At 37.3% G+C, this 22,957-nt stretch overlaps 1 protein-coding gene across 2 annotated transcripts; it reads left to right on the top strand.

The window, feature by feature from the left end:
- The first annotated feature begins 245 nt into the window (after positions 1–245).
- On the top strand, positions 246–22,024 carry HERPUD2 (HERPUD family member 2). 2 transcript variants are annotated; one of them, XM_050891515.1, is made up of 8 exons: positions 246–577; positions 6,358–6,435; positions 9,804–9,917; positions 12,010–12,167; positions 17,937–18,059; positions 18,392–18,715; positions 20,548–20,662; positions 21,003–22,024. In XM_050891515.1, the coding sequence occupies exons 1-8, from the start codon at positions 431–433 to the stop codon at positions 21,162–21,164; spliced, it is 1,221 nt and encodes a 406-aa protein (XP_050747472.1). In that variant the 5' UTR covers positions 246–430; the 3' UTR covers positions 21,165–22,024. The 2 variants fall into 2 exon arrangements, with proteins under 2 accessions (XP_050747472.1, XP_050747473.1); XM_050891516.1 differs by lacking the exons at positions 6,358–6,435; positions 9,804–9,917.
- The last annotated feature ends 933 nt before the right edge of the window (positions 22,025–22,957 follow it).

The following is a 22,957-nucleotide window of genomic DNA, read 5'->3' as shown; positions in this document are numbered from 1 at the left end:
GCCCGGGCGGGCGCGTTCCGGGTACTGGGCTGTCCCGTCTCCTTTCCTTCTCCGTGGGTGCGGGCGCAGCGGGAGGGGGCCCGGCCGGCCCGCGGGGGGTGAGGGTGCGTCCGCTGGCACCGCGCGAGCCTCCGTCGCTGTGGTTACCGGGGGAGGGGGAGGGGTGCCTGTGTGTGACGTGCTAAGCCGCCTCTCTCTCTGCTTGCTTCCCTCCCTCCCCCCCACGCTTGGCGGGCAGACTTCGGCCGGTGCCGCCGCCACCGCCGCCGCCCTGCCCGCGGTGTGAGCGCCAGCACGGGGATGGGCTCCCCTAGCTTCCCCAGGAAGTTCGCCCCCGGCCGCTGAACCCACCCGGAGCGCCCAGAGGTTCCAGCGGCTTCGTCTCCCCCGGGAGAAGAGAGGGGCAGGGGAGGCCGCCCCCACGAGCAGCATGGACCAAAGCGTCGTGGATCACCCGGTGACCCTCATCATCAAGGCCCCCAACCAGAAATACACCGACCAGACCATTAACTGCTTTCTGGACTGGACTGTGGGCAAGCTAAAATCTCACCTCTCTAAAGTCTACCCCAGTAAGCCGGTGAGTTGTTGGCCAGCCCTTTTTCTTCATCTTGTCGGTAAGACTGGCATTGCAGTAACCTGTGGACAGTCGGTCAAGACTTTCCTTAGTTACTCTGCAAAATAAACAAGAGTTCCACTGTCAAAGAGTTATCTGTGTAAAAGCAATGGATGGCTCTCTGCTTTCAGGGAAGCTGGCAATATAAATAGCTGCTTTTTTTGTATGGCTTAAGAAGATCACAGTGTAGCATCCTGAAAGGTGGTATTGCTGTAGACACTTATTAATGCTCCATTTAACTTTTTTAGTAACTGGAATTTTGATATCTCAGTTAATTTATGACTGATTTCTGTAAATGTAAGAGTTCTGTCTAAAGTAATTGGTGTATAAGCGATGCAGCTATAGTTACCACGATCTAGTGAATTCACTGAGGTGTGGAGCAAATAGATGTTTATTCATAATATTATTTGAAACATGCAATTGAACAACCTCCAGAATTATTTCCTTTTTTTTTTCCCCTCTTTGAAAAGCCATTTTTTTTGAGGTTGTGCTGAAAACTCTGCTCTCAGATGTTCTATAAACTTGTGTGGTAGTTGTGACTGTATTTTGAAACTTAATATAAAGACCTATAGGTTTTTTTGTTCCCTGAAGAAAATACAGTTTATTTGTAAATTCTTTTAAGGTCTAAATTTGGCAATTAAAAAGAGGCTATGAAAAACCATACAGATAATAATAGAAAGATAATACTGTACCTGTTTAGAATGGCAGTCATACGGAACAGTATATTTGAAAATTTGTTCCAGAAAACTGTATAAAGGGAGTGACTTTGCCTCCACACTGCAGCAGCATGTGGGGCCTAGACCTTGCTATAGAAAACATCAGACAAAGGTTGCCTTTATATTGTAAATGATCAGTATTCACCTAGTTCAATAGAAGAATTATTGGCATTGTTGATTTTTTTTTTTGGCTGGGGGAAGGTAAAATAGTAGCTTTGTGTCTCAAAGTGGGTTTCTGCCTTTTGGAGAAAGAAGAAAAGCAGTCAACAACTTAGGCTGTGTCGCTGGTACATTGAGATCTGTTAAGCAGTATTTGAGAGTTTGTGGATTTAGTTATTGCTGTGAGTAATTCACTGCTGAGAGAGCCTATCTGCTGTGAAAGAAACAAATACACAACTTCAGCGGATTGCTGCTTCTTCCTCCTCACTAGAGTCTCCTCCTGTGACGTATTTGTGTTTAAACACTAGTTTTCTGACTCATCCTATGATCTTGCTAAATTGGGCTTCTAGGAAGAATCCTTAATGAACAAGAGGTTTTTATGTTGCACTGTAGGTTTTAACCCGTAGTATAATATTAAATGTCAGTTTCCTGGAACATCTTTCTTCTGTTGAAAATTGATTCCTCAACATGCCTCTCGTTATTAAATGACTAGTTCAGAATGTCCAAAACTGTTCTGGGTTAAAGAATGGGGAGTTTCTTTAGTGAAAATTATCTTAGTAATTCCAATTTAGTTTGGATTTACTGTACTTGCAATTAAACTAGTAACTGAATACATTATTTTTATTTCATAGAACCTTTCAAATTAAAGTCATAACATGGGAGGGGAGAAAGGTGTTCAATAGGATGTCTCATGTATATTAAAATCAAAAAATGTATTTTTGGCTTGATATGTTTTTGACATTGAGTGTTACTGCTTTTTCAAATTTGTTTAAATCTTTGTGCTTTTGGGAGCTTTTCCCCCCTTTTTTTTTTTTTTTTCCTTTTTAAACCAGATCAGTGTCAAAAGCTTGTCGATCAAATGTCTACATTCCCTAAATATGATAGGTCCTGGAAATAACTTCTATTACAATGCTATTTTAAGAGTGTGAGAGTACATCAGAACACAGATGCTCTATACAGGTATTGCAGTGTTCTTGAAGTTAAGGATGTAAAATACAAATCCGTTGCTATCACTGCTATACATAGTCTTCCAAATTTTCACGTGTGACTTATACCTCATTCTATACACATCGGTAAATTAGTAAGTAAACTGATGGTAACTGTAAATGTTGTCATTAAATTTGCAATTTATTAAGAGTATATCTTCAGAAAATGAGGTGGTTAAAATAGGCAAACAAGAAGTTAGGCCTTGAGGCAGTGTTGTTTGTGACTTTTCCAAATTAGTTTGTGTAAACGACTTAGCTAAATATGTAAAAATTCCAAGTATAGGCAGATTTAAATTGGTTTAGTCATTATTACAGTTGGTATCCTTACTAAAGTACGTCACTGAATAAGCAAAATGAGTTTAAAACAGTATTAAATTAGTTTGTGGGTCTATACTAAGGTTCACATTCGTCAATTTTTTTTTTCCCCTGACTGGACCAATTTTTCATAGCTAGAGTACTGCAGTTATAGTGTACCTAAATGAAGTATTTGTTTAAGAAAACTTGGAAAATCAACCTGTATGTCTCAGTCTGGCAGATCTTACATTCAGTGCATTAACCGCTGCATCAATTACACCCATAAACACTAATTTAAAACTGCTGTTTCCCATTTCCTGTACTACCTGTCATCTAGCATGTACTTTGCCCACAGTTCTAACCAGATGTGGTGGTTTGGATTTTTATTTCCTATGGAAGAATGGGAGAGGGGCTGAGGGACCAAAATAATGAATGTCTTGTAGCTGAAACAGGATAGCTCAGAGATTGTCTCTGTTTCTAAAGGAAGTTGTTGCATTAGCTTAGGTTTGGTGGTTTTGGTAATGTGCTGGGCGTAGCTAACTTGGACTAAGCATTGCAGGAGTCTTGCTTGAAAAATGGAAAAAAAACCAAACCACCAGCTGTTGAATTCTTAGCTTTAAATACATACCTTTTGGATTATGATCCGAAAACTGTCTTCCATCTCACTCTAAACTTTAGATTCTAGAATCATTTTATCTGATGCTGTGTGCTTGCTTCTGAAAATGGGGTCACTCTAATTATATATTTTAAGTGTTTTTCCATCACAGTTCAGTGTTTGGGCTAGCAGTGACCATGCTGTTCCTTGAAGCAGGAAGTGTGGTAGTGAACCTCCTCTGGCAGAGGATGAGTTGAATGCCTTCTCCATTTACTTTGGCATATATGTGAATTACTGTGTTTTCACATTTATCACCTCTTCTTCCATCTGCATTTAAAAAACCCACACATTTCAGCATTCCAGGTTGGCTTTCACCCTCAGCATTGCAGGTGGTAATCCTGTAGTGCACGGTTAGGTATTTAAGTTACGTAGGGAGGAGTATGGGGATTAAGACCTCATCTTCCTCCATTAATGTCTCTAGCTGAATATGATTAACAGTACTCAATGTATGTGTAACCTTTTCTTTTGTGGTTTTGTAGGGAGCTGAAATGCATTACTGAAGGCTATGTAGTAGTCAGCTTTGAGGGGTCATTTTAATCTAGCAGTTTCTTCTCTAAAATATTCATACTAAAAAAAAATTTGTACTACTTGTATCGTGTTTGAGAAGGTACTTAATTAGATGGGGTTGGGGGGAGGTTCATATATGAAGTACTGAAGAGAAGAATCTGAATTTGACCATGTAGAAAGCTGTATTATAAGTGGGACTGGCAAAACAGCACTCCATTGCTGTATTGGATGGTGATGCAAAGATGTGGAGTTTGGGGATTTTTTTTGTTGTTGTATTTTGCTTGTTTTGTTTTAACTGCTTATCTATTCTAATTAATCTCCAGATAATCTATCTCAGGACCCAGAACAAGGTTTCTGAGACTTTTTCTGGCTCCACTGGTCATTCTAAAGCAACAAGTTTCTAATTTACAGGAAATTGAAGTTTTCTGTAATCTTGATGCATGCTGCAAATTCTAGTTTTTCTAAGAAGGCCTTTCCCAAATATAAAATGCAAGTAAGCTTGTGTTCTGTTAGCAGCCTGTTCCTGCTTGAAAGGAGCAACCAAAATGGTATAGTTCAAAAGAACTTAGTCTGATGTGAAAGACAGGCATTTTTTTGTTGTTGTTTTAAACATAAGTAGAAATAGTACAGCATTGATGTTGAATTCATTGCAGTATTTTATCCATTGGAGGTGCAAATAACTAGTTCCCTGTGTTGTGAGACTTACAAAAATAGTGTATTTAGTCGCTAATTAAAAATACAGGAAAATGCAGAAGAATATAGAAAATGAGTCTTCAGTAGAAGTGATAAACAGTTCTGTACTATATGTGGCAGGTTATGCACTCACTTTTTAAAGACATGTATTTAATCATGAATGGCTAGTATGAAGTTGGGGAAAAAAGTGAAAGCAAAAGCTTCTCAGATTTAATGTGTACTTTTATATAATTATTTGCTTAGAGTACCTATAGGTTTTTTTCTAGTGATATGACCAGACTCTTTCAGGGAAAAAGCAAGTTCTGCAACTTTTCTGTGTTCTGCTAAGTTACTGGGAATCTGTAAAAGGCTATTGCAATAAAAAAAAAAAAAAATCTCAAAACTTCTGTGAAAGCTTTTTCTAATCACAGAGATCTGGATCTCAAGTATTTGTGTCTTAGTATTAGCATGACTAAGACTGCAGAGTGGGCAACAGAAGGCTGGGAGAGAAAGAGGAGAGATGTTGTAAGACTAGCTGTTTGCATGATGGGGAAATTCTTCAAATATTTCATGCTGATAATGCGTGTCTGTTCCACCGATGTTAGGCTAGATTTCTTCATTTAGCATTTGCTTATGTTAGTGCTCTCTTGCAAGTGATAAATGCTATTATATTAATTTAGGATGCAAGCAGTGGTTAAACTGAACACAGTTAAACTGATGTAACAATTGGATTCTCTTAAAAGTTCTTTCAATATGGGTGAATATTTAGGAGCTTTTTAAAAAAAAAAAAAGGGAGCTGTTTATTCACATAGTTACAGTATGTTAGTGACCCACTAGTATTAAGACTATTTAAAACTCTTTCTGACAGTATAAACTGAATTGAGTGGGGTTGGAGTTCTTGTTTGTTTTGTTTAACCAAGTGAGCTGCCTATTGCTTTAGTGTACTGGACATCTTACTGTAGATAGGTACCCCAAATAGTTCCTTTTAAAAAGAATTTTATCGTTATCTATTCCGTATAGAATAGTTAAAAGTTATTACATTCTGAATGGAGGATCATTTGTTTTTTAAAAAAAAAAAAAAAAAATCTTTGTTTGCATGACTAAGGTATTTTAAACTGTGGAAGTGTAAGAACAGGCAAAAAAGCTTACCAAAGTTTGAAGGCTACCTTAAAAAAAAAAAAAAATCCTTTTGCTGCTTCATGCTTTTTAATGCTTTCCTCCTTGTTTCCTCTTGTGTGGGTGGTTTTTTTTTTTTGGGGGGGGGGGGGGAATATAGGGGCAGGGACTAATAACAGAAATTCCTTGTTGAAAAAGATTGAAATTTGTGCTCTTCATCTGCCTATTTTAATTATCATTCCGTCATTCTACTAAATATTTCTGATTTTTTGGTTTTTTTTCTTTGCCCCAGCCATTTTTGCATCTACTTTTTCAGCAAGCACCTGGGAATGGGAGCAGAAGAAAGAGCAAATCTTCTTTAAAAGAAAGGAATTTTTGAATATACTTGATAGTTTTCTTGAGCAGCATTTGCCAGTTAAGTGTTGTTAATTGTTATGGCACTTTTGCTGAGGGCGTAATAGCAGAATTCTTTTTCAGAATTAATTTGTGAGTTGGACTTGTGAAGCCTCTGAACTGTTTTTAAGGCTATCTGTTGGTGGTTGGAATTATAAGGGATTTTCTCATCTGCACATGTTATCTCCAGCTGTATATCTGTACAGCAGGAAAAAGCTAAATTCCTTTCTTTGTCCCATCTCCTAGTCTACAAAGGATCAGAGACTGGTGTATTCTGGCAGACTGCTTCCTGATCATCTGCAGCTGAAAGATGTTCTCAGAAAAGTAAGCTTTATATCAACACCGTATGATATTTGATCAAAAATCCTTTTTGGGAAATAGGAATTTAGATTTGTGTTGTTTAGGTTCAAATTTTCATTGTTGTGTTGAGAGATGTAACCATATAATGTTGGTATGTTCTGGAAAATGTATTTTCAAGTATCCCTTGTATGTAGGATTGTGATACTTGTGGATTGAGGCCTGTTTCCGATTGGTGGGAGAGCAAGTAGGCTATGTAAGTCCCAAACAAGTGATATGTAGTGTAGAGTGACTTCTTTGGACAGTTCCCACTATGACATAAATGGAATCATTTAACAGATTTGTGTTGGTTTGGGACATCATTTCATTTCTTGTAAGTTCTTGGATTTAGGTATGTACATTAAACATGGCACTTGTGTAACCAAATTAAGGGTAATATATTTATATGCAAAACCAGAATTCTAAATTCCTGAATGGTTTTGCTGGGAAAGCTATTTGTTGTCCTGGTTTTATTTGTCAACTATTAACCGTTCCTGATGATGTTTGAAAGTTTGTTGGTTCTTACATGTTTTATTTCTTTTTTTTTTTTTTGTATTCTGCTGGTTCATCTTGGAAAAATAATTTTACTAATCTAACTTTGGATTCTTCAGTCAACATTTAAATTAAGTCCAAATCCTGAATACGCATGACATCTCATGTAGGAAATCTTGAAATACATGCACTTGGTTCTCAAATTGGTTCAGATAGTTTGGATTGATGCTACCAAGTAATAGGGACTTCATTAAGTTAGTAAAGTTCTTAAAAATGTATAGAATAAGATGATATTTAGGGCAGATTATCAAGAACTTTGTTTCAATTGTGATGGTAACAGAAAACATAAAGCATTATGTTGAGTAGTCTTTAAACTCCTTGTAAACAGATCAGAGTGCATCAATAGCTATATTTGGAAAATACTTCAGGTCATTAAACAATTATACAGTTTTTAATCCTATGAAATATGTAGACTCTGTAATACAGTACCTGGGTGTTGGTAATGATACTTTCTTGTAATGTATTGAGGTAAAAATCAATGTACAGACTGCAAGAGTGGGTGGGTAACATTTTAATATTTAATATGGAGGAAAGTCTCTAAAGGAGATTAATGCTTCAGTGAAAGTGGGCAACTGAACTTCAGTATTAAGTATGGAGAAACTGATGCAGAGGAATCTTGAGTATTGCTTGACCAGACTAACAGTTCTTACTTTATAATCTTCATTCTGAAATAGATTTTATTAAATGGGACTTAACTGCTTACCAAAAAATGATTGAAATTTACTATGTATAGGTTTACCAGAAAACTGGAGCTGGACTAGTGCCAACCAGTATATGTCCTGTACCACTTAAAAATTCATGAAAATGCTTATATAACTTAACTCAAAGCTTAGTTTTGCTTATTAAGGACAAAATGAAGTCTGAATCCCTTAAATACACTTGGCCTGCTTACAGCAGACTAGTTTTAGGAAACATGATTTCAAACCTTGCTTATGTGCTAGAGGAGAAACTTTGCCTAACTAATGTCTTCCTTCATTATACAGGGGCTGTATTTAACTTTAAAGGCATTTTAGTAGCTATAGGCCTTGGCTTTAGTTAAAGAAATTTGGTGAATTTAGAAACATACTCATCAGTCTTAAGCACAAAGTTAAAAATTTGTGTTGGAAGAAGAGTTTTTTGTGCTCAAGCTTTTAAGAGCTTTTGGAAAAAAGGTATGATTGCTCTTAAGTTCAATATCATTCTCTGCCATATTCTTCCTACTTGATTAGCTATAAATTCCTAATATTATCTGAGGATTTACTAAATCTCTCAATTTAGCTTTGTGATACTTGCTCTTTGATACTGAGCAGTGTCATTTTGCTGATATAAAATACCTTGAGGCTGGAAGTTGTGGCACTCTTGAAGCATAGTGATGTCCAACATGTTACATAGAAATAGAAATATATTACAATAAACTGTCACATTGAATAAAGCTGTACAATGTAAGCTTACAAGTAATATGTCTAGCTTCCTTTGCCTTTCCAAGTGGCATAAGTTCTTATCTAGAAAGAGGGTAACTAGTTAGGTTAAAGGCTTTTGACATGGTCAGAATGCTGATCACCTGCGTTCAGTGCTCTCTGATCATTGCTTACTATCACTGACTGGTAAGAAATTACACTTACCGTAATAGTGAGGCTGTGCTTGGGACTGGAAATTGATACGTGCGGAGGAGTTTAAATGAATGTGGATATGGATAGGCTATGCTAGCAGTAATGCACAATGGTGTATAAAAGCAGTTATCCCGTTTTCTTTATTCCTAAAGATTAAAACTTAAAAATGAGTAAATGTGTGTTTTAACATTTTTTTTTAATAGTTTAAAAAAAACCTCCAAACCCGGTATTTCTAAATGTCATCTCATTAAAAACTGCAGCTTGACTGCACCACGCTGATTTCAGAAGAGGACAGAGGGGGGGTTTTGTTGCTTTTTTTGTTTAAAATTTGCTTACTGAGGAAGCTGTAGTGTGCAATTTAAATACACAGTCATAGCTGTTCTTGTTGCTATGGCCATATAAGCTTCAGGCATGCTGATATAATGGGGTGTTTTCATTTGGTACAGTGAAATAGCTTCAGATTGAAGTTGTTATGGCATCCATGTTGTGGGGGGAGCATATTCATGAAGAATTGGCGTGGACTGATTAATTGCATGCTGACGTAGCTTCAAGTGGTGCCATTCATTCGCTTCCTCACTTTCACATATTTAGGAATACTCAAGTCGCATCTAGCGCTTCAAATAGCATTCCCTGAGTGTGGAATATCTGCAGGCGCTCTTCAGTTGGGCGTCTGCAGGTTAGGCTTGAGCCAAGCTTAGACTGGAGTGAGATGGAGGCAATGGCTGGTACATTTTTCTTAGCTTGGTCTGCTTGTGGAATTCCAGTGCCTACATTTTTCATTTACCTTGATGTCTTTATTGAATAACACTCTTCATTAGATCTCAATGCAAATGTAAGCATTCTTAACTTTAGGGAAACCGAGCCCTGTAAAGGGTTTGAGATTTTTCCAAAACAAAACTTAAAGCTTGTCATACACTTCCTCGTGTTGCTCTGTGTGGTCTTCCATTGGTTCTGCTATACTGCAGTTCTAGGGAAAACTGGGGGTAAGTGAATGTTCAATATGTTATTGTGGACAGCTGCTAAGAAAATGTTAGTTGTGAAATAGTAGGCTTCTCTTGTGCTAGGCTCAAGATTTGCTTTATGGTCTCTCCGTTTTATATAATGTTTCTTTACTGATTGCAAATGCAACTTTGAAAGTGGATTTTTAAAGACAGTTTTTGCTTGTAAATTTCTCAAATATTGTTGCTTTAGCTCTTCAATTTCTTTAATTTTTAGCAAGATGAATATCATATGGTTCATCTGGTATGTACTTCCCGGACACCCCCAAGTTCTCCAAAATGCAGCACCAGTAGAGAAGGTCACGGAGCTTCAACCTCCAGCAGTAGCTCAGTGAGTTTTTTTCATACACAGGACATGAATTTCTTCTACACTGAGGAAGCTTTCCTAGAATTTCTCTTTTAATTTTTAAAATCTGATTGTAAAATAGTGTGGTGAAAGTAGAGCATACCATATGAATTTGTACAATTAGACTTGATTATTTAAGGGTGTCGCTTTATTTAAACAAAGATGACCTTTTTGCAGATTGTAACACAATTACGTTTATTAGATGATAAAGCACTACTTTTTCTAAGCTATTCTTTCTTTTTAACACTTTATCAAAAAGTACATTTTCCTTTCTCTTCATATCCCTGTATCTTTGGCAGAAACTGAGCAGTGTATTCACTTTTTTTTTTTAAATAGTTCTGATTTATTTTGTGAAAATTTGTACCGCTGAAGAGAGACCAGTCAAATTAGACTTGTTGTGAGACAGACAGGTGGAGCTTGGCCAGTGTTCATTCTGCTTGACAGGAATTGGCCAGTACTTACGTTGTAGCTTCAAGGTAGTCATAGTGTCTGTAAGACAGTGAGAAGTAGAAAGTGTTCTTAACATTTTATTAGTTAAGCTGTTCACAGAACACTTTTGTTTAGGGTGTTTTGAGCCTTCCCTTCTTCACACCCTCCAAAAATGATGATGTTCTTTGGTTGTACTCTGTTTTAACAGAAGTGCAGTTAATGTTTCTGTTGATGACTTGGTCATCATTACTGTAATTCTCTTGGCTTTTTCCAGAGTTGGCAGTATCACTAAGTGACCCTTGAAGGTTAGTCAGAAAGGAATGTATACAGTACCATTGAAGGTACTTTTAATCTGTGGTGTGTTGATTATCAGCATATGGGAAGTACCCTTCCCATAATAAGCTGTGTGTCTTCATTCTTCTGTTGACAGGGTGCTGTTTCTGACTGCTATGTGACAGTCAGAAACATGAGCAGTTTAAGCAATAGTAGAGAATGGACAGTGGTTACATCATCTTTTCGAAGGCTGTATTTATATTTCTGTTTGCAAGCAGGACACAGGGGACCTCCTTTGTGATTGTTTTATTGCTACGTAGATCAGTTGTAAATGTATTTAAATGACTGTATTAATGACTGCTTAAAGCAGTCAGTATGCACAGTATTAAGTTCATAATACTTTGAAGGAGACAACCTAAACCCAAAGCTTGAATGGCCTTTGTTCTTCCATTTGTTTTTTATTTTTATTTCCCCCCCACCCCCCCCACTGTCTAGTGGTAAATTTTTCTTGTTTTCCTTTGTAGGGCAAATGTGATATGGATGTCTTAAGTAATTGCACCTCCTCACTTCCTGAGTTGTCAAAGTTGAAGAGGATTTTCTACTGAGTAAACATTACAGTAATGCTTAGCAACAGGATTTGGGGATTTATTAAAACTAAAATAATGCATCTCAATGGCCAAATGCAGTCTTGTTATGGTGACAAATAATCTAGGAGAGCCAGCTGTTGTCCTACTTCCAGGGTTAAGTATTGATCTTGGAAAGCATTCAAGGTCTGACGCACTCGTTTTAGGTGTGTTTCTGGGAGCCTAAGTAGTTCCTAGCTGCTTCCCTATTCCCACCCTCTGCCTGCTCCCAGCAGCAAGCACAGCAATTTGGATTGGGAAGTGGGTGCAGTGACGAGGATGATGAGTGGAAGGGGAAACTGAAGACAAGGATAGAGGAATGGTATTTTAAGCCACTGCAGGAACTGTTGTCTCTGAATATAAAGTTGTATCCTGAGGTTGTAGTTACTTTTGTTAACGATAACCACTAGAACTTTTGTTGCTGCTAAATATTCTTTCGATTAAGCTTTAGTTCGGTTCAACTTTTTGAAACTTTGATTCCCAGTGACTTGTGGTTTTCTCTGGGACCTATGAAGTGTTGAGTCTTTCTGAAAACTTTACTTTTTTTATATGTGCACCTGAGTGCAATTTTGAATTTCTGTTTTTACTAAAGGCTTGCCAGAACCAGTAAAACCCCAGGAGACTTGCCTGGTGCTTATATTCTCAATAAAACTTGTGACAAAAGATTAAAGCAAATAGTTTTTTAAGACACAGTAGTAAATCTTGTAACTGTGGTGAAAAGATCCCCAACCTCAATTTTATTTATTTTTAAGAATTTAGACCGTTCTGGATCCACTGCTGCCTCACCCACAAACCAAGAAGCTTCATCTACATCTTTGAACACTAGTGCAGATGGAGTGAGGCATCGTAATCTTCCACAAGCACAAAGCAATCCCATACCAAGCCACCAGTTCCCTTATTTAATGCAAGGGTAAGTGAGATTGAAGCAATCCTCAGCTATTTGATACTCTTTAAAGTACTTTAAATGTTCAGTTACAATTATGTTCCTTTCACAGTCTGCAGAATGATTTGGCTAGTTCATCTTGAAGCATAAGTCACATTAGAAACATTTTTCATGTGAACATTAATGTTTTACCCAGGAGTCAGTCAAAGAGTAAGTGTTCTTAGTGCTCCCCTTCAGGCTGTTTTTTATTTTTTCTTCATGCTTTCTGCCCTCAACTTTCTGTTGATAGGTGCACCTGTAATATTTATCTAGTGGATGTAGTTAGTAATGTAACTGATAAAATTATTGCTTCTAGTTGCTTTTTCTAGTCCTTTATTGTAATCATCAACACTAAATTCTTATCAGAATATGATGGTTCTTAGTTTTTGACACATAAGAGATGTAACTCTCCATGTCTCCCTATTGGAATCAACTATAGAAATGATATGCAGGTGTTTTAAGTACATGTAAGTGCTTGTGTATCTACAGCAGAATTTTTAAGTATTTTCGAACATACCAATGAAATGTAACCAGTGTACATTTCTAGATCAGATCTGTTATGACATAACTTCCAAAATTCTGTCTTTTTTTTTGTGCTTAAAAAGCAGCTTTAGGAATTTTTAACCCACATGACCTTTGCAGCTTCTTAAACTTTTTTTTTTATTATTCCAAGGGGAAAATGGGAGGATAGTGCATTCTGAGATGATAGCTGTCATTTCCTCAGGGAACACTTTTGAGGTTTCTTTCTGACAAGGCATTCTCCCAGTACTATATAGATTCTAGAGATTTTCTTTGGAGAACGTTGAAACAAAAAAAACCCTATGAACCTGCTAACAGTAACAATTGTTTCTGTCACTGGTAAAAAAACAAATGTCAAGAACTCTTGAAAAGTTATTAGTTTCAGTTCAATTTACATGCTGTTGTTAGAGTTAACCTAGAATTTACTAGTCTTACTAGTTTTCATCCTGAATTCCATGAAGTCCTCTTTTTTTTTTTTTTTTTTGTTATTTGAAATGTACTGTCTGCTGGGAAGAAATTGCCTTTGCAGTGGGTGGAGCACTTACGTTATTCTGACCACATGCATCTTCACAGAAGTAGTTATACTTGCATTTAAGTGCCTAGCTAGGTGACGCTAGGTTGACTGTGAAGACTGCTGTTCAGTGTAATGTAAATTAATTCCGGAAACAACTTATTGTGTGTTGTGTAAATTACTAGTTTGTAAGAAGTTTTAATGGTTTTTCTAATTAGCTTTTCACGTAAACATACTCTGAGAGTGAGTTTTTCATCAGTATGCATGGTGAACTGAATAGGCTATGGACTTCAAAAAGGCAACAGAACCATTGCTTGGTCTTTTAGCTGAAATAATTAAAATACAGTGGGAAGTGTCAATGTGGAAGACATTACTGTGTTTGAAAGAAAGAGTAACTTAAAAATACTAAGTCTATGTCTGTATTAGCAAGTAATGTGGATTGAGAGGAGTGGATCTTGTAGACTGAAAGAGGTGCTGAGAACCTGACATCAACACTGCACATGTTTCAGGGTTTTCTGTCTTATTTGGACTATCTCTAGTTTGGTCACCTGGAATAGGTGCCTGTTTGTGGCTGAGGTGCGTTAGCAATGCACCTAAATCACATCTTTCAATTTAGTGTAATCCAAAAGGAATCCAGGTGGTGATCCAAGAGCATTCCGTGGTGCAAACAAAACTGTAGTAAGAGGAAGTGACTGGAGATTTGCTTCAGAAATGCATTCCTGATCTGAACAGAAACGTCAAAATAAATGAACCCTAAATAATCTTAGGCCTTTTTTGTAAAAGTAATTTAATGGAACACTGTGAGAACTTAAGGTAGATCTTTGCGAACTGCCGGACACTGGCTCTGCTCAAGTCCAAATAGTCTGTGCCAATGCCTACTGTAGTCTGCTGTCGTCTTGAAAAACCCTTTTTAATGCTTTCAGATGCATCTGTGTTTGCTTCAGGGCACTGCTAGTTGTATTCCAGCAATAAGAAATGCCTTCTGTTTTTTAGCTGCTCTCTTAAACATTATTTGGGGCAATGAAATCTAGCTTTAATGTAATTTATACACAGACTGAGACTTGTTAGGAACAATGAAGATTCGTAGCTGAAATTTGCATTGCCTTGTGGATTTTTCTTACTGTTTCACGACCAAACGCTTTAATTTTAGCTGCACGATGAACTGATGGTGAAAGGTCTCCAGATGTTTGAAAATGTGTGTGAGGGTCAGTTTTCTTGAGCATTTTGCAACACTTTCAGTAGTAATTTGTACAAATAAGTAACACGAATGTTAAGTGATTAAATGGTAGTTTGGATGGTTTTCCAGTTCCTGGCACAAAGCTGCACTGTGCAAATTGAATACCCTTTGGGAAAACAGCTAATTCAGATTGTTAAAATATTACAGAGGAAGCAATTTAAGACTTTCTGTTGCTTTTGAGCTTTTGTAAATGCTGTTTTCTGAAAATCTAGACTTGAGGTGGGACTGGGCAAGTAGTTTATATATCTACCAAGTTAGTCTTTTGCTGTGGAGAGCAATCACAGCATTATCTGCTCCTATGGACTTACTTGTGGGTCAGGGCCCCGCTGTGCTACGCAGGTACAAACAGAACAGATGGGCTCAGTCCTGAAATGGCTTGCATTTCAGATGGGAGAGTACTTGAAAGCAGTAGACAGACAAGAAGCATCAAGGCAGTGAGATTATTTGTCAAGTGTGGGCAGCCCATCTAGTGAAATGTTTTCATATTGTGTATACAGTAATGTTTGAAAGCGAACAACCAAATGATGTACTGACAGCATGCAGTATGTTCTAGCACGTAAATACCTTGCTTCATTAGTAGCCTTTGCTTGCTGTATTTTTTTTTTTTAAGGTAGCAAGTAACACAGTGGAGGATATTGAAATATCACTGGAAGCTGATATCCCAGGCTTATATGAGATGAACACTAAATGAGATGTCTTTGTGGGTCAAGGTCATTAAACAAATACAGTTATTGTCAGTCATGCAGATGACAGAGTTTGAGCTTTTAAGTCTGAATAAAAAGTCTTATTTTTCCACTAGTGGTGAGCAGTATCTTCATGGTGACACTAGCTAACAAGTCTGACCTCACTCCCAAATTTAATCCCACTTAGCTCATTTTGGGTGTCTTCCATAGACCAAAAGAAGTAATTCTGAGCTTTCTAGCCATTTAAGGAGTAGCATGCCTCTTTCTTTTCAGAATATTCTGAAGCTACCTCTACCATTTGAACCTTAAAAACTGTTTTCTGACTTATCTGACTGTTCTTCTACTGTCTGCTCTGCTTTGTTCACCAATCTTGGAATGCCTGTGCCTATCCAATTTGCTTCTCTGCTCTTGTGCTGTCGCTGCCATTCTTTTTAAATACTCTGCTTCCTGCCTCTTTCTCCTCCTTTTGGAAAAAGATGAGGAGAAAGCACATGCTACTTTCCTTTTTCTTCTAATAGCAAGCCAACTTGCTTTACTGAGAAGAGCCTGTTCCTTTGGAGAGGTGGTTGTCACTGAAATACATCACACTGTGTTTAGAGTTGTTCCTGGATTTCATAAGCTAACTTAATACCCTGGCAGCTGTAATAGCTGTATAATTGACAACATCTGCCTCATTCTGGTTTTTGATGAGCAAACAAAATACTGCTGTGCTAGTTGGCATTCTAAGCCAGAAGCCAGTTCTTGAATATTGATGTCTACTTTTTCTCATTAATGGAGTCAGGTCTTGAAAAGTTAAGTTTTGCTTCTCAAAGTCACATCTCCTAGAAAAGCCATGGGAAAAAAGGAAAGAAAGAAAAAAACCCACCAAAATATTTGAATGGGAAAGGAAAGAACATGATTTAACTGAAATCTTTTGTGGTTTGTATTAGTTGACTGGTTTCTTAATCTACTATTAAGCTTTAAGACATCGAGAAAGCAACTTTCGAAAGAGTTTGGAAGAAAGTAGAGGCTCAAATCCTGTAATATTTCTAAAAGATGTATCTGTGAGGGAGAGCTATTAGCCTAAGGCCTCTCAACTTTTGTTGAGCTCAACTTAGCGGTTTTAAAGAAGAACCCTAAAATCTGTAACTGATGAGAGAAAGAATTGGTGAATTCCTGCAGTACTCAGGCAAGTTGGGTAGCACTGCTTATTGGTGACTGAGCTGGAGAAAGAGGTGTGGTTGAGCAGTGAGTGGTCCTGCCTGTTCACATCCCCATGTGATATTCTACCTGCTTGAAATTGAGACATTGCTCAGTGATTTGTCACAACGTAGTACTTAACAACACCCATGTAGAATATTTGAATCATCTTTACATTCTGGGGTCAAATGTTTTATGAGGATCAGTGTTTTATGAATTTTGAAGGAGTCTTATTTCTCAAAGTGTTTGCCAGTTCAGGGGATAGAAAAACACATTCGTAAAGCTTGCAGCCATAAAGATAAAAGCATGATTGATGGTTTTCAATAGCAGCTTGACAGCTTTGCTGTTCCAACATGTTAATTATGCATAAATAATTAGCATCAGCAGGGCTGCCAGTTCACCCTTGCAGTTTTCTCAAAGAAACCTAGAGTATTGCCTATGATTATCTTGGTTTGTATGTGGTATCAGGAAGGTAACTTTTGCTTGCGTGCACCGCCCCCCCCCGCTTCTCAAAGCAGCTTATGACTAAATACAAACATAACAAACAGTTTTAGCAGACATCATGGAGTTGCATGGCAGGCTCTTGTCCAGAATATGGTGAAATACTTATTCATGTGTAACATGGAAAAAAGATTTTAATGTCTTTCTCCCATCTTTCTTTCTGGGCATGTCTTGTATATCTGAATGCCTGGTAGACTAATGAAATCTCTTGGTGATATCTTTGCAGGGAGTGCCTTACTTAGGGAACAGGTGTAGTCTGCAGTACAATTACCGCAGTCTCAGCTTTTGCTGCCTGCAGTCTGCATAAACTTTTCTTCATGCTTTATACTCTCATGCTGTCCTGAAAGATGTCCTGATTTACTACAGTTCACTACATCAAAATCTTTGGGGAAAGAGTTGGAAATCTTGCCAAAACATGCTATATGCTCTAGGAGGTAAGAGAGGCTAAGAAGTTTAAAAGCAAAAGACAAAACCAAACCTGAAACTTATGTATAGGAGTTTTATATCTCTTGCATGTGAACCGGAGTGGAAAGCCCATAGGGAGGAGAATCACTTATGCTCAAAATATTGGGGGGGGGGGGGGGGAAGTAAATAATTTACAGTGTTCTTAGTTGCAATCTTCAGAAGCTGTATCTGAAAGATTAGTTTGTTGTCTTTGCTCTTGTCCATTTTCTCATGTCTTTGATCACAGTCATATTTCAGGTATTGCTTCTAGAAGAAAGCTATAGAAGACAGTAAGTTTTCCCTTTACAGCTCCTGCAGCACCTTTAAGGGTGACCTCTGAACTTGAAAGGAATTGTATGGAAGAATTTCTGCAGTTATACACGATTTTGAAAAATTTTGAACATGGTTTTGTCCCAGAGGTGCAGCTAGTGACAGAATTCTAAGTACAAAAACAGAAATCCTTTTCTATAGAAATAACTTTGCTTATTAATTTCTTGTATGAAAATATAGTGCTTTTTTGGAATGGGTTGGATGATCTCACTACGTGTTGTTTCAGTGTTATTTCAGTGTGTTATTGTAGGGGAACAAAAGAGAGGAAAAACGCTACTTTGTTTTTTAATATTAGTGCATTTTATAAATGTGGCAATTTAGAACTGAATGTTTTTCTTTAAATCCTTTTCTAGCAATATAGGCAACCAATTTCCAGGCCACGGTGTTCCTGCTGGATTTTCTATGTATCCTGCATTCAGTCCCTTACAGATGATCTGGTGGCAACAAATGTATGCACGTCAGTACTACATGCAATAGTAAGTGTGCATTGTCTTAGGTAGTACTGAGTTACACTAATGAAAGGAAGGTATTAAAAACTTAAATGTTGTTTGCAGGATCGAAGTGTCTGTGTTTGTGTCTGGCTATGCTGTTTTACACTAAGTTTTGTCCAGCAAATTATGAAATCCAGTTTTGGATTGGAATTAAATGAATGTACTAATAAGTAAAGATTTAAGGGAGAATGCAATTTGTTTTGGCATGTTTTACATCTGAAACTTTGTTTTTATTAGTGTAGAAAAGAAGATAAGAATAGACTTAGAAATTTTGGTGCATGTATTTTGACAAACCAGTTTTATGTTTAAATTTTTAGCCAAGCTGCTGTTTCAGCCCAGGTGACTTCCAGCACTGAGCCAGTGAGATCTGCAGTTGCCCAGGCTGTAAATTTAGAACGTGCTCCTGCAAATGAGCCCGCAGCAGTGCCAAATGTAGCCGTTCAGGAGAACAGGCCTGTAAACCCGAATGTTCAGATGAATGCACAGGGTGGCCCGATAGTGAATGAGGAGGACTTCAACCGGGACTGGCTGGACTGGATGTACACGTTCTCCAGAGCAGCAATTCTTCTGAGCATTGTATACTTCTATTCTTCCTTCAGTCGATTTGTCATGGTAATGGGAGCCATGCTGCTGGTTTATTTGTGAGTATAACAGTTGAGTACAGCTGCAGATCTGATATGTGGGGTATGGTGCTAGTGTATAATCCATTTAAACTGAAAAATTATCCAAATGCAGAAGTTTAGGCACTGCTCCTTTACAGTATGGTGTGTTTAAAAAAAATAAAAAAATTTTAAATTTCGAACAAGTAGAGAAGCTGATATGAAAAAAAATAATTCTCAAAACATTTTTACAATAAGTTGGATACCACTTATACCTGAAACACAGTGCTCTTAAATGTTAGTGATATTAACAGATCAGTATTGTAGAAATGTAAAATTTTGGGATGGAAATTTAGAAAGTGGGGGTGAGGGGAAGGAAGTTCATATAGGTCAAGCGTATGCTTGCATAAACTTAAAACACTGCTTGGATATGAAAGGAAAATCGCAGAGCTAAGCTCATTTATATTTCAAAACTAATGTATGGGATTTGTGCAGTAAGTTGTGTTAGGCAGAGTTAAGGTAATGCTACTGTAATGGTGGGTACTAGATCTGGTAGAATTGCAGGGACTTAAACTATTTCCCCCCCCCCCCAATGCATCATAAAGACCTAAGCTCGCTCTCTATTTTATTAAGAAATATCAGTACTGTTGTCATCACTTCCCTTTATATACGTCGTGGTTTAACCCCAGCCAGCAGCTAAGCACCATGCAGCTGCTCCCTTACTCCCCGCCCCCCCCAGTGGGATGGGGAGGAGAATCGGGAAAGAAGGTAAAACTCATGAGATAAGAATGGTTTAATAACTGAAGTAAAATACAATACTAACAATAATAATAATGAAATATAATAATAATAATTGTAATGAAAAGGAATATAACAAAAAAAAGAAGAGGGGAAAAAAAGAAAAAAAAAAACAACAGTGATGCACAGTGCAATTGCTCACCACTCGCTGACCGATGCCCAAGCAGTGATCCGCCCCTCCTGGCCAGCTCCCCCCTGTTTATATACTGGGCATGACGTTCTATGGTATGGAATATCCCTTTGGCTAGTTCGGGTCAGCTGTCCTGGCTTTGCTGCCTCTCAGCTTCTTGTACACCTGCTTGCTGGCAGAGCATGGGGAACTGAAAAAAAAATCCTTAACTTAGGGTAGGTGCTACTTAGCAACAACTAAAACATCAGTGTGTTATCAACATCATTCTCACACTAAATCCAAAACACAGCACTGTACCAGCTACTAAGAAGAGAGTTAACTCTGTCCTAGCTGAAACCAGGACAATATGAAAATACCTTAGTGATGTAAATAGAAGCGGAAAACAGCAGTAATGCGTGATATTTTGGACTGATGTCATTCATTGAGAGTTTCCTTGCATTGTAGTCTCAGTCCTCACACGGACTGTTCTGTTTCTCATGCAGATATGGTAGTTGAAATCAGAATATAGACACTTGACAACGTAGGAGAGTCTTATTTAATTTACAAGGGTAATGTGGTTCAAGCCTTAGCTGAAGTTTAAATTCTTTTTTCCACAGAAAATCAATTTTAAACTATGAAAATTAAGGCTGCCTTTGAAAATTAAATAACTTAAGTCCTTAAAAATGGGGAGGAGACCCAAAAAAAGTATTCTATGTATTTAATCACCTAATCATGGTAAATTATTCATCTTCTGGAACAGAGGGCTGTGAACAGTGCTTCTGAAACTTAAAGAACAGCTCTTAGCAAGACCCTCCTTAACCCAGACATCAAAGAATAGCCATTTGATCTAGAAGTAAGACTTGCAGAAAAATAGACTTGAAGAATTTGCCGTGGTAGTTAGCTATAGCAGAAAAATCTTTTTGTTCCTTTCAACAGAAGTTTTCAACTGTTCCATTTTCTTCCATAGACACCAAGCTGGATGGTTCCCCTTTAGGCAAGAGGGAGGCCAACAACAGGCAGCCAATAACGTGGAAGTGAACCGTGATGGGCAACATCCAAATAATCCTGATCTTGAAGAGATGGTGAGTAAGAGCAAACATGTCCTTTGAGACGCCTATGTATTATATTGTAAAGTATGCTGTAATGCCTGGACAGAAAGTCAACGTTTATGAAATGCAGTCGGTTTAACCAGAAAGCTTTTGGCATTGTCCTTAGTGTTGTGCCTGCTGCTTAAATTCTGTATCTTTTTCAGTCTGACAATTACTGATTGTCTCTACTTCAGTCACAGACTTTCTTCATGCTAGTTATTCTTCAGGAGGTGGTTCTGATAGAAGTTACTTAATGTAGGAAGATACTGCTGGTTACCTTATGTCAGAGCTCTGAAAAGAAGTAGTTGAATTGCTTCAATTTCTGTTTTTAAAGGAACGACTTATGGATGATGGGATTGAGGAAGACAGCGGAGAAGATGCAGGTGAAGATGCCAATACAGAGCAGCAGCCTGGATTCATGGCTTCTGCTTGGTCCTTTATCACAACCTTCTTCACATCACTCATCCCTGAAGGGCCTCCACAGGTTGGCAATTAAAGTGGAAAAGGAACTGTGTCAGGCAGCCTCAGTAGCCATACGTAGAAGTGGAGAAGATTCTAGAGAGTGTTTTAAATACAGTGCAATTTCTGAAAATTTATAATGTTATCTTTTTGATCATGGTGTACAAAAATGTGTATTTTTTTTTCTTTTGGCTTTCTCATGCATTGAGTATTTTAAGCACAAGTGGACTACTAAATGCTTTCTTTAAGATTCTTCTTTTTCTGAAGAATAAAATGTAAAAATATTGGTCTTCCATGTTTTATTTTAATTTCAAATGTATATTATACTGAGGCAAAAAGCTTGTACTTAATCTGCACCATTACCTCTTTAAAGAGCTGTTAAAAATATGAATGTTGACGGACCTTTCCAAATGCTATCTATTCATCTGAATAATGTATCTTGTGTTAGTTTTATGCAGGGTATGAATTATCACTTGGGATTTGGAGTTTATGTCATTCCTGAAAGAATGCTATAAACACACGAATTACTTGTTAATGGCATGTTGTCTTCATGCCACAAAATACTAAGCCTCTTCTCATACATTTAGAAAGCTAAAAGCTTTTTCTTGAGGCTATACTGAAGTTCATTGAAGTTGAAGATGTTTGACAGCTCTTCAAAGACAATTGACAGTGATGGGATAAACCTTAAATGTTTGATACACACAGTACTTTTTAAGAAAAATATAACTGTACTGGGGAAAAACATGTACATTAGGTTTTTTTAATAAAAACTGTTACGGTAACTCTTTTGGATGTTTATATGCATATTCGAATGCAAACAACTAAACAGTGCATCATTAAGGATGAGGATATGATTGATTTGAGAGTGGAATAAAGTTATCATGGTGGCATTACCGATATTGACTAAAGTGGTATGTTTTTAGCAGCGCATACACAATTATGGATATGATCTCAACAGCAGGCTATCTGTATTCTTAAACTTAATTAACCTAATTAAAACGAAGAAAAGGAAAATTGTACATGAGATAATTACACAGTGCTACTGTCAGGTTTTTGGTTGCTTTCTTTAGATTTTAATCATAGTCAAGAAGTTACATTTAGTTTTGTTCCTAATTCTGAAGTTATCATGTTCTATCTAACTTAAAAATGGCTGCAAAGATTTTGTTATACTACAACCAAAAGAAAGCCTATCCAACTTTCTAATTTCCAAGTACAGGGCAAAGGTATTAAATAGGTCTGAACAAGTGAGAAATAGGGGTTTATGTGTTGCTTGCTCATGTCAAGCTGCTGAAGCTATGCAGTGAAGTTTTAAAATTTAAAGAATTTTCTTTGGGTTTATAGTCTGAAGCATCTATCAGGATTTCTAGGCCTTACTGAAGGTTGACTCAACTGGAAAAAATAAATTTGAACCATGCTTTTAATTTAAATAGCTTAAATAGAATTATTTTGTAATTCAAAAAACTCTCACAACTCTGTCAGGAGAAATACAAATGTAAGTCTTACAAGGATCAATTATTTGCTGTATAGGCGGCAATGATGAATAAATCGTGTTTAATTATGATGTTTACTCTCATGTTACTATGGAGAGCTGCTCTCAATTTAGGTTCTTTACTACATAAACATAAAATGCGTAGACCTTGTCCAAGAAATGTTACCCTCTTAATTTGGTGGATGAATCTAACTTGACTAACATTTAAGAACTATTACAAAAACTTACATTTTTAAAGGAATGGCATGGAGTGGCAGTCTTGGATGTCGTAAGACTATTTCTGAAATGCATTGAAGAGGTTTCATCTATTTGACCTGTATGTTCTCCCTCCCACTTTTCCC

This window comes from Gymnogyps californianus, chromosome 2 (assembly GCF_018139145.2).
Source record: "Gymnogyps californianus isolate 813 chromosome 2, ASM1813914v2, whole genome shotgun sequence".
NCBI classification, from domain to species: Eukaryota; Metazoa; Chordata; class Aves; order Accipitriformes; family Cathartidae; genus Gymnogyps; species Gymnogyps californianus.
Note: the sequence above shows the minus strand (reverse complement) of the source record. Positions and strands in the feature narration are given on the sequence as shown.